The 12,515-nt window shown below is 32.5% G+C and overlaps 1 protein-coding gene across 1 annotated transcript in view; it reads left to right on the top strand.

Annotated features, from left to right (window-relative positions):
* The first annotated feature begins 5,012 nt into the window (after nucleotides 1-5,012).
* The window catches only part of AADACL2 (arylacetamide deacetylase like 2), a 34,523-nt gene continuing 27,020 nt past the window's right edge, over nucleotides 5,013-12,515 (top strand). The window contains exons 1-2 of the mRNA XM_066254919.1: nucleotides 5,013-5,153; nucleotides 7,558-7,780. Of these exons, the coding sequence (XP_066111016.1) occupies nucleotides 5,013-5,153; nucleotides 7,558-7,780 (364 nt within the window). The remainder of the gene's footprint in view (nucleotides 5,154-7,557; nucleotides 7,781-12,515) is intronic.

Genomic DNA, 12,515 nt, shown 5'->3' with positions numbered 1-12,515 from the left:
GCTAATTTACCTTATTGGATATGTCAGTGGGTTCTAAGTCTTGCAAAAAACCTTGCTTTCACATAAGAAAAAAATAGTTAAATCTTACTTATCTTGTGCCAGCTATCAATTGATTGTGTTTCATCTCTAAATCCACTTTCACTGGCCTGCTTGTCATGTTTGAGCTGAAGCTGCAAACATATTTCTTATCTCAGATGACACAATGCATCTTATCAGCAGATGGCTCTTAAGAACTCTGCAGGAAAAAGAGGCTTTGTTCTACTGGGTTGTCTTTGTTTGCTCCTGGGGAACCCATGTCCTGCACTGCATGGGACATCCAGCAGTGGGGCCCCTTCCCACCAGTGAGTTCTGTGAAATGAATGCACAACCCGTGGGCAACTTCCTCTGACACTTTGGAGAGCAACTTTCCAGCAAATTTCATAGAGCAGTATCTCCCTGGACAGTTTTCCAAGTACCCAGAAGGCAGCTTCCTGACAAGTTTAGCTGTCAATATACCTCAGAGAACTTCACTGTCCAGTAGGCCAGGGCCACGGGCACAACCTCTCCAATAGTAACTGACCATACAAGTACAAACTTGTTACAGAAAAATCATAATATAATAATGTTGAAATCTGAAATACAGTTAAAAAATAAGTATCTGCAAATTTATAAGTAGATATTATTTTTATTTTTAATTTTTTAAACATCAAATGTGTTTCCATGAGTTCTAATAAACTTTACAACAAAAATTTATACATATAAATATATATAATTTTTGCTACTTTATAAAGATAATGTTCAAAATTTTTATAGTAATTAGAAAAAAATTTTTGATGATTTAAATTTGGCATGTTAACAAAATAATTATACCATAAATTTAAATTGGTAGTAATAAAGTTTACTACATTTTGCATGTTTTAAAGTAATTACAATTGACCCTTTAACAATATGATTTTGAACTCTAGTGGTCTACTTATACACACATGTTTTTAAAATTATTTTAAAATATCTATTTCCAAAATAAATATAACATCTAAATGAATAAATATTATCAAAACACATTTTTATTTTTGCTTTCCAAAAAATAATTTTCCTTTATTGAAAATGTTACTAAAATATCCACACAGATATTGATGTGTAAAAATACCAAATTAAATGAGATCAACTATGTGTTTTTTAAAATGAAGTAGTTTTCTTCATGTTAGATATATAATTTAAAGTACCTCTGAACTTATCAAAATGGAAGGCTACTCCTTATCAGTAATGTAGACATTTTAAAATGCATGGATCAAAGAAACTTAGATAATATTCAGAGATATTTAAGGACCACTTTGCTCTTAACAAACTAAATATGTAATTACCATTTTTTTTTATGACTTTCTTATTAAAAGGTGTCCTTTTCTCCACTCCTCCAGGTGCAGGAGACTCAAGACGTCTCTACTCAAAAGTGCAAGTTTTCAGAGGGTAAGCCCAGTTTCTCTCTTTCAGTCATATGCCCATTCTATGCTTAGAAAAGAGAGCACTGTGATTTTCAGTCACCAAACTGGCATAAATTGGGACAACTAATTAAGTCAATGGAAATGGAAATTATATTAGCTGAAGTAAGTAAAAAAATACTGCAAAGTCAGGAAACTTCTATTACATCAACTATTGAGGTTTAGTGTCTCATTCCTACAGCACCACTGTCAAAACAACTAAGTGATAGATGAAATACACTCAAACAGTAATTAACTGTAATAGTTAAATTCTATATGGTAAAAGGGGAACATTCAATTCCAAAAAACACTGAGAAGGCAGACCTACTATACATGTTTTCTATACATTATCAAACTTTTTGCCACCAAACCAAAAAGTATCAGAGATGATAATGTATAATCCATTGTTAAATATTATCCCTACTCCAAAAAAGGAGGTCTGGTTACTACTTAGCTTCTTTCACTTTTCTTAGGACCCACTCAAAGGAGATGTTGAAATGATCATAAAAAGTCTCTATCTGAGTATATTAGTTTCCTTTGGCTGTTGTAACAAATGGCCACACACTTGGTGGCTTCAAACAACAGAAGTTGACTCTCTCACGTTTCTGAATGTCAGAAGGACAACATCAGCTTCCCTGAACTGAAGTCAAGGTGTTGCCCCAGCTGCGCTCCCTTGGCAGGCTCTGAGGAGATTCCATTCCTGGCTTTTTCCAGCTTTAGGTGCTAGTTGGTAGTCCTTTGCTGTTACCACATCCATGTCGATCTCTGCATCATCTTTACATGACTTTCTCCTTTCCTTATTTTCCTCTTCCTTCTGCCTGCCTCTTATAATGTCACTTGTAATTGCATCTACAGCTCATGATAATTCAGAATGATCTCCAAACTGTAAATTTCTTAGTTTAACTACATAGACAAAGAACTTTGAAGAACATTTTATTTATAAAAAAGAACATTTTATTTATAAAATAACATATATAGTTTCCAGGGATTAGGACCTAATACCTGTAGGTGGCCATGATTCAGCCTGCTACACTGAGCATCACCTAAAAGGCTTTGACTTCATCTGGATGTAACAGTTGAATAACTTTAAGCTGTTTCCCTTAAAGAAAAGGTAATTGTGTCCTATGTTTGGAAAGAAAAAGATGGATTATGAAGCAGCTGCCAGTGTTCATCCAGTAAAAAGTGAGTGGAAGTGATTGATGTATGTCATTTTGAGCCAAAGGTATAAAATAGTACAATGTCTGCACAGCAGTTTCTTTTCCCCCTTCTATTATTTGGACTATGATTATGAAAAGAAAAGTACTGAGACACAAAATAAAGAAGCTGAGTTCCTCAGTGCTTGTATAAAAGCATCTCCCAATATGTCTTCAATAAGAAACATATACACATGGGAATATTGTGCTGAAAATGCAAATACCAAACAAATAGAGAAGATCTTAAAAATACCAGAGGGAAAAAAAAGACAAAATATCAACAAAGCATGATAGATTGATGACAGTTGGATTAATGACAGAATTTTCAGCAGTTAAAAGGGAGGTTAGAAAACAGTGCAAAGACACTCAAGTGTTGAGAGAAAATATATACCAACCAAGAATTGTGTATCCAGCCAAACTTTATTGCTAGAACAAGGTTGAAGTACAGGCATTTTAGAAATCAAAACTTTTGAATGTTATTACCTTAAGTAAAGGAACTTTTAATATAATTCAATAAAAAACAAATTGATTACAGTATGACAGTTGGAACATAAGAATTATTGAAAAATATAATGATGAATGTGTTCATATAAAATAAGTTGTCTATATAAGTTGTTAATACTAATATCTAATTTTAAAAGCTAAAAAAAAGAATGAAATTAAAGTACTGGGTAGCTCTAGCTGGTGAGTTGCAAGGCTTCTGTATTTGAGTGGGCTGCCAGTTATTAAATTTGAGGGGACAGCACTAATGTCTGTAGTAAGAACAGTCTATTCCAGAGAGAGAGAAGGAGTACAGTGTTGTTCTTGCCTGTTGGGTGGCAAGCTAGGCAATTTATGTTACTCAGGGACCTAGGTATATTTAATATGTTTTACATTCTATTAGTTCAAATTAACATCAACCTTATCAGTGCCTTTACACTCAGTGAATATATATGTATATATGGTATCTTTTTTCAGTAACCTCACAGTCCACTTGGAAAACCAGGCATGCTAATTAAATTAAACTTGGCAGAAGAATTACAATTAGGGTAAGAGCGTTAGTCCCAATTTGTCCAATCTGTGTGCATTATTGTTAATATTTTCTCTTTTACTTTCATAATGTTCTTGTTTGAATGATAAATTATATTACTAAGGTTTGTTTATGGGGTTCAGGGAAGACTGCAACATAGATGAATAATAGTAAACATGTAATTAATAAATTTTATGATATGGCCTTGCAATTAATATTAATGTTGTCAAGAGTTCTAATACATACTTGTATTTAAACGCTTGATTGGATTTAAGTCTATCAATAAACATTACTTTCCATAATTACTGATCCCTGGTTGATGAGCTTAAAGACTGTGGACTTATTGTGTTGTGACGTTATTTATTTTCTTGGTCCTGACATACCACACAGGAAGTGTCTAGTCCTTGCATCTCTGAGGAACCTCCCAAGGATCAGCTTTATGGACAGGTTTCTGTCCGGTTCTAGGTTGCAACAGGTATGAGTCCAATATTTATACTTCCTGTTCCCTGACACACTAGGCTAAATTTTTTATATGGATTAATTTTTAAGATTTACCGCTTTGCCTGACCTGTGGTGACACAGTGGTTGAGCGCTGACCTGGAACACTGAGGTCGCCGGTTTGAAACCCTGGGTTTGCCTGGTCAAGGCACATACAGGAAGCAACTACTATGAGTTGAGGCTTACTGGTCCCCCCCCCTTTCTCTTTCTCTAAAAATCAATAAATAAGATTTAGAAAAAGACATACCACTTAACTACATGAACAAAGTCTATGCAATTCTTTAAAAACCAAAATGTTTTTGAGATACTTGTCCTGAGCTTGTGGCATTTATTAAAAAGTTTCAGCTTCATGAATGAAGTTGGATAAGACCACATAGCCTCTAATCTTTTGGCCCAATGCTTGATCACCACAACAAGCAGGGTTTACTAACATGGTTAGTAATCCATGCGAATTTCATTAGCCTGGATTTTTACTAAGTATCAGCTAATTTTTTTAAACTTCTTATTAAACTATTGTGACCAACCAACCACAAAATGGTACTTCTTGACTTGTTTAAAGTTCTTATTTAAGCTAATAGACTTGCTTTGAGCTGATGATGGTTTTACAGGATGAGGAAACACTGTGGGAGTTTTAATTATTTGTTAATGATGTCAGCATGAATTGACAAATAAAATTTGTCTCAGAGTCAGTATAAATACAAGTTCCTACAGATGGTGTAATATTTAACTGGATATTCTTGTTAAGATGATCATATTACCTGAAAGAGTTCCCTGTCTACACTTGTTCTGATACTTATTATTCAGTATTAATGGAAATGTTTTAATCTAGGCCCTTTAAAAGAAGGTGGAAAGACAGATATGATGGGGTCCAAAGCACTCTGTTTGGGGCTGTTTTGTGCACTCCTTGCCTCTCAGATTTACATACCCATACCAGGAAACATTGAAGAACGCTGGAAAGTAATGGTCTTGGAAGCAGCTATTAAAACTTGTACATTTATGGTAAGATTATCTGTTTTTCTCTTGGCTATTGGGATGGCTTATTAGCTAAATTTAGTACTTATGAATTTTTTTGTTAATTACTGTTTTTAAATAACCATTGTTTGTTAGAATGAATCAACTACATGAAATTAAGTAAATAAAACTTTCTGCTTCTGTGCAAAACAGGGATAGAATTCTTGCTTCTAAAAAAATGTGTGTCTAAATGTAAAGATTCCATATATTGTGATGTGCATGAAATGAATGGTATTGTTGAAAGAAATACTTTGAATTTTATTTGATAACTTGACTTATATTTGAGTTTTTAGGGACAACCTAGTATCTCATAGCAAAGAGATAAGCTTTACTGATGTTCTTACCTGTTTGATGTTAATACAGGGCTCTTACTATTTCAGCAGCTTCTATTATCCATTTTCAGTTTTATATATTTTTTAAAATTTTAATTCATTGTGTTAACATGGATTCAAGTATCCCGCTCAATATAATATCCTCACCCATCTTCAATTTTAAATTGCTGGGTTTCAGAAACTGTCTGACTTGGAATATGCAGGGTAGATCATGAGTTCTAACAAAAGTAGCTCCTTGGTAAGGGGGGGGGGAATATGGTTATAAACTAACATTTTTGAGATTTTTAAAATGTATAGACTTTCTGTAATTTTTTTTAAATTGGGCTTTCTGTAATGTGTACCTCTGGCCATCCCCACTGTCTTTCAATTATTTTTACCAGTTTATAGAGGCTCAGAAGAGATCATGCAACTAGTATTCTACAATTTCAAAATTTGAAACTCAGGACTACCTCATTTCAAAACCCATACTTTCTCTCTGCAAAACCAGGTGGCTCCCCGAAAGGTCCTTTGATAATAGTAAGAACGGAAGGCTGAAAAGTGGAGTCAACAACAGCAGCAGATGATTAGAGAAGAGAGAGCAATCCATGGTAGCTGAGGGAGAAGCTGTCCCATGGAGCTTTGTATAGTGAATAACAGTTTCTGAAACCACAGCCAATTCTTACCTGTGTCTGCTAAGTACTGATATTTTTCTTTCAAACTAGTTTCAGAGGCTCATTATCACCATAACTTTTTCCAATGCTCTCACTCCTTTACTTGACATGAAATAAAAGAATATGTAGGTTAGCAAATGCCAGCTCCACTGAGAAACTGCTATTGTCTTACTTGACTATTTCATATGTATTTAAAACTCAGTGACTAATACCGATATCATCAAAATTACAACATAAGCAGAATAAACAATGCTAAAATTTTACTTTTACTTTCTTAGCTACACATTATCCTTACCCATATGTAATGAAAGAATGCACATTATATATTTGATACCATAGATGGGTTGCCCTTTATTTTTCAAAATGTTAAGAAAATCACACAACTAATCACTTTAAAGATTATTCTAGTAAAACTAACAGTCTCTAGCTGTTGTAGGGAAACCAATTTTATTATTGTCAGTACTAAATTTTGCAACTAAAAGTTCTGATGCCAGTAAGAAAAATTAATTTTTTAATATATGAAAGGAAGTAAATATTAAGGTTCATGGTAAAGTAGCCTTGGAAAGTAAGCACATTACTATGTAATTATACGTTGAATTGGAAGACAGGGTTTGATAGAAGAAAATATTCTTAACTCTGAAAAATTTTCTTAATTCTTCATGTAAATTTTTTACCTTTAAAAGAAGATACTAATTATAGATACTTTGCTACACTACTCTGAGAATTTGAGGTCTTTACACTAGAAGTGAATTGAATAATCTCTTACATGGTAGCTATTGTTATTATTCCAAAAATACCTAAGTATCTATTGAAAACCAGGAAATATATGAGAAATTTAAAACAAGGCAATTTACCAAGAATCTAATTTTTGAAAGACAATTCACCAAATGAAAAATTAACCTAATTTATTCATTTACCAAAAAACTTGCTTTAAGAGACATTCTATGAGTGCATTCAATTAGCATTAAAACAGTCAAAGTTACATCTTATTGAAAAACACTGAAATAACAATAAAACATTTAAATATTTGGATTAAAAATATTAAAATAATAAAAAAGGAAAAAATAATAAAAATCAAAAAGAAAAAAGAAATAAAGGAAGAAAAGATGTTATAAGATCTGGAAATTTTTCAGATAAGAATTTATAATTAAGCAATAATTATGATAGGCATAAAACAAACTGTCAGTAAATTGTAGCTTTTAAATAAGAAAGCTATCAATCTAAAAAACAGTACTTGTGATTTCCAAAACAATCAAGTTCTGCAATAAAAGAGTTATACAATGTTATTGAGAAATATTTTTATACACATTCTATTTCTGCTTATTTCATTTATGTTTTCTTTATTTCCCCTTTGTGTGTATTTGATGTTATTTAAAGATGAAAATGCTTACTTCTCTTTTGCTCTTACAGGGTATATGTCTTGAAAATATTGGTATTATGAAATATGAGGAGTTCATTTCTATGGTAATCAGGCTGGATTACACTCAACCAGTTTCAGATGAATATGTCATGGTGACTGACACAGTGTTCACTGACATTCCTGTACGTTTGTACTTGCCAAAAAGAAAGTTGGAAACCCCAAGACGAGCTGTGATCTATTTTCATGGAGGTGCTTATTGCTTTGGAAGTTTCAGTAAGTTCATCATATAAGTTAAAATTCTGATTGGCTATATGTTTTTGATACAAGAACTATTTTATATAAATATATATACTTATGCATAATACATATATACATTTGCCTATTAGTATAAATAAAGCTATAAATATTAGGTATCTAATAGGCGTGTCTGGCAGAATATATCATGGAGATTATCCTTTCTATTTTTGTTTTGTTTTAGGTTTTTGGCAAATGTTTTTTTCTCAGCTTTCTTTATGGAGTGAACTTATATAATCAATGTAGGACTTATGAACAAGTCAATTAGCAAACTTTTTTCTTTGGAATCAGAATATATTCAGGAACATAAACACTGAAGCGGTACAGACATTTTAAACAGTAAATCAAAAGCATAAGTTGTTGGTTGCTAAAAGAATTGTTTGTGGTTACTGATAACAATAATGTTAACAATAGAAAAGCCTAACATGGCTATTAGTCTTGATTATAAAAGGAAAACACAAAACAGAACTATATAATAGTAAACTTGTTCCTGAAGTCTGGGTTCCTTACTATGTCTGGTAATGATTCTAAGAGGCAAATATTAAAGATTTAAAACAAATACATAAACTAATTTACCTTTTTGAAAACTTTGGGAAACTATCATAGGATAGTACTTGTATATGGTGGGGAGCAGTGTTCTATTTAATTAAAATAATAAAATTAAATAAATGAATAGAATTGAGGATAAATAAACAGGTAATAAATGATTTTTTTTACCTTTTGTCTTTCTCTAGACCTCGCTTGGTTCTAAGCAGTTTGAAAATCTTATAAAAATATATGCAATATAGAAAGTGACAGCTAAATATTAGTAATGAGGATTAGTCAAAGAGAAAATAAGCACGGAACATCACTGAAGCATAAAGGCTTTGATTAATATGCAAACCACTAAAATGGTTAGGCTGCAATTTTGGCTTTCTAGTTTTCTCCTCCCTAGCTTTTTTATAACTAACATATTGGGGGGAGCATAATCAGTTACAAATTATGCAGTGACTTGTCAAAAGAAATGATTTAGGTGATTCAAATAGACGTTCAAGACTTTAGTTGAAGAACCTCAGGGAGCATTTGAAGAACACAGCTTCTTAGTTGAAGAAGGACTATGTTTTTTTTATAGACTGGGTAAAATTGAGTATGGGCTCTTGCCTTATCAATTTAGGCAGCAGCATTCAACTTGAACTAAAATTCTTAGTTGTAGATAAGTTCTATGTTTGTGTCCCATGCTTGCTTTGGTTGGTAGAATTGTGAAAACCGTCATAATAATGTTGCTGTTGCAAGCCTTATTCTTAATCAAATACTCAACGTTCATAAGGCCAGGATGGTAGCAGTACAGTACCATCTGATGGTAGCAGCAGTACAGTAAAAATAAAGGGGCCACATGCTCATTTTATTCTTTTTACAGTCCACAAAGTACAAAACATACACAATATAAAACTAGATAATTTCCAAAAGGAGATGAAAATCCAGCTTTTTCACCTTAGAAAAGATGTTCTATTATATGAATATCTTCAAACTCTTCTTACAGGCACCTATGGATTTTTATGATCATCCTTATAAATATATGCTGAGAGAGTGACTACAGACATATAATAAGTTAAAAAAAAGTAAACTCAGGAGCCGGTAATCAGATGTAGTAAAGGTACAGATTCCATGGGGATGTGGTCCACCGGTGATTTTTACAGCATCTAGTGAAGGAGCTGTTCTGTATATCCTCTAGGAAATTTTAGAAAGATTGTCTTCTTAAAGGTTTTGAAATAACCTGGTAAAGTGAATTCTAAAGCACTGTGACGAGGAAGGGAAGAATGATCCTTTTCTACTGCTAGGAAGATATAAAACATTGACAGTGGTACTCCAATTTTAGTGCCTAAGAATCAGCTAGAGGTTTGTTAGGAGATTGTTTGGCCCCACCTGTAGAATTTTGGATTTTGTAAGTCAATGGTGGGGCCTGAGACCCTGCATTTCAAATTGGTTTTCTGTTACTGCTGATGCTATAGATCTGGGCACCACACTAGGCTGGACTGTTTCTGGTGACCAGTGCCACATGTTATATACTAGTGTGGATCCAGGCATTCTGTCCCCTGTAGCCAGTCAGTTCTATCTCTCTTTCTTGTCTATGACCGTTCTGTGTCATTCTAAACCTCTTAGAACCTCCCAGTCAGCAAGGCCAAGCTTATTGCTATTTCAGATGAAATAAAGGATATAAGGTATTGTATTTCCTCAATTTTTGAACCTTTTATTGCTAGTTCAATCCCTTTCTATAAATTTGTTATCAACTAGACCCATCTTGTAGTCCACTTCTTTCTAATACTCTCAGAAAAAGAGGCTAAGCCACTTTTGACAAAATTAGTCATTCTAGGTTTGCTTTATATCATAGGGTTCCTACCCTATTATTTGACAACATCAATATATAATATATTCCTCAATCCTCTGTCTTAAAGTTTTTGTTTTTAATTTTTAAATGACTTCTCCTAAACATTTTATGGTCATTGTTACTTTGAAAAAAGAAATGTTCCTACTTGACTGTGAATTCCTCTCTCTAATAACTTACCATTTCTTACCATTTTCTCTCTTCCAAATTAATTTCTATATACTATAGACTCTTGTCCTTCCCTATTTCCTTGCTTTTGCCCCTTTAATTAGTTCCTCAAGCTCTATAATCAACTGCACTTGATGAAGACCGTTCTTTTCTCCTTTTTGATATTCACTGATCCTCCCTTTGTTTTCTAAAACAAAATATCTCCTAAATTTTCTGTTATTCATTGTTTTCTCAATCTCTCTCTTTTTCATCTCTCATTTCTAAACACAATAAACAAAATCACAGGTTCTTCATATCTGCTTTTTGTATATATTCTTGTCACCCAGAATTTAATCCCCACTTTCCGATTTCAACTCTATGCACCCTCTTTCCAATCTCTTTTTTCAAATACCCACAGGCTACTGACACCAGTTTGAATATTCTTCTCTGACACTATTCCAAAATTCTGGATATTTATTTACAACTACCAATTAGACATTTACAAATGGACAGACCAGACATCTCAAGCTCAGTATGACAAAGCACAATTCATTGTTTTATGTCCAAATAGTCTTAGAAAACAAATTACAAAAGCACCATTTATCTAAATCAACATCTCATCCTCTTCAATAGTCCCAGGAAACAACAATTATTGTCAATCCTTTACTGTTCATTAGTGCTCACATTAAATTAAAACATCCCATTCATTTCTCTTTCAAATATTTTGATCCTATGGACACAAGTTAGTACTTCAAGGTCTTTTACAGATGTTTCTTTTTGTTGTCTCTGCCTTTTTCTTACTCAACTTTATTTACTGTTATATATTTAGTGCTCTGGATCTCTCTAACATGCAAATCTGGTTATATTGGGGTTTTTTTTGTCTAAATTCTTTATGGACTCTTATCATTTAATGGAATAAATCTAAATCCCTTAGCATAGCATTCAGATTTCCAGGTTCTTATGTTCTTTAACTGTTTTGTCCTTGCCAACAAAACGCTTCCCTCCATAATTTTATATCAACCAAGCTGAACTGCTTTTAGTCCCCCAAATGCTTCATACATTCTCATATCTCTCTACGACTATGCTTTCCTAGAATGTCTTCCAGATCTTACCTCTAGAAAACTCTTACTCATCCTTTTATATTTAGATAAAGTATTATTTCATGTGTTGTGCACATGTGCATGTATGAACACGTGAGTGTGTATGTACATGTGTGTGTATAATCTTTCCTTGTTTTAAAAGATTTTATCATTATTCTTATGTGTCCACTGTAGCTGGTAGAGGCTTGATATCAACATTTCTTGTTTTGTTTCATAATTATGTTACATATTTGTTTTAGCATCTCCCTGTAATTGATATCACCTGTTAGTATCTAGCAAAGCACTTTCCAAACAGTAAATGTTCAACAAAAGTCTCTTAGAGGAAAAAAAATGAATGACGAACAACCTTTTGTTATTTATCTCTGGAGAGATTACTATTCAAATTTTTTCTCAATACTTTTCTCTTATGTTTTTTTCATCTCCTTAATGTTTTTAGTAAATTAGATTTCATCTGTAATTCAATTTATATCAGGCATTAAGATAGTTAGAATTTCTGCTTCCTTTTATGATAAATTAAATATCAAGTTGGCCTCATTTGCCTCCAAACAGAAGAATTAATTCCACTAAAGTTTTTTATAAGGTCTCTGAAATTTCCAAGTGTTCATATTCAAATTACTGGGGAGTCTATAAGCACAATTAAAATGTCCACAGAGGGAAGGATATCACTTTGAAGTTTGAAATTTGAAAATAACAATTTAAAAAATAAAAGTATTCCTGATTTATTATATTGAGTTCCCCTTCATTGACAAGGGCAATGATTGTGACTGAAAATTTCTAAAAATATGAGAATGTTCTGGACATAACATTCTAATATTCTGCTCAGCTGAATTTCAGTTGTGTCTTTTTTTTCTGTCTTTGTTTTTTATGTACCTATTATTTGTTTTTGAAACTCTCAGAATGCATAAAGGACTATAAATTACTTAGATACATTTTATTGCTTGACAAATCAGAACAGACACAACTATTCTCTATATTTGTGAATTTTCTTTTTCTTTTTATTCTTAGTTTTTTCTCTTTTGTTGTTAAAACTTGCTAAAGTTGCTTTAAAAACAAAGAAATATTTTTAAAAGTCCCCTGATAGACTTTTTACATAGTTCTGTGTGTG

The sequence above is a fragment of the Saccopteryx bilineata genome, chromosome 2, assembly GCF_036850765.1.
Source record: "Saccopteryx bilineata isolate mSacBil1 chromosome 2, mSacBil1_pri_phased_curated, whole genome shotgun sequence".
NCBI lineage: Eukaryota > Metazoa > Chordata > Mammalia > Chiroptera > Emballonuridae > Saccopteryx > Saccopteryx bilineata.
This window is presented reverse-complemented; position numbering and strand designations above follow the sequence as displayed.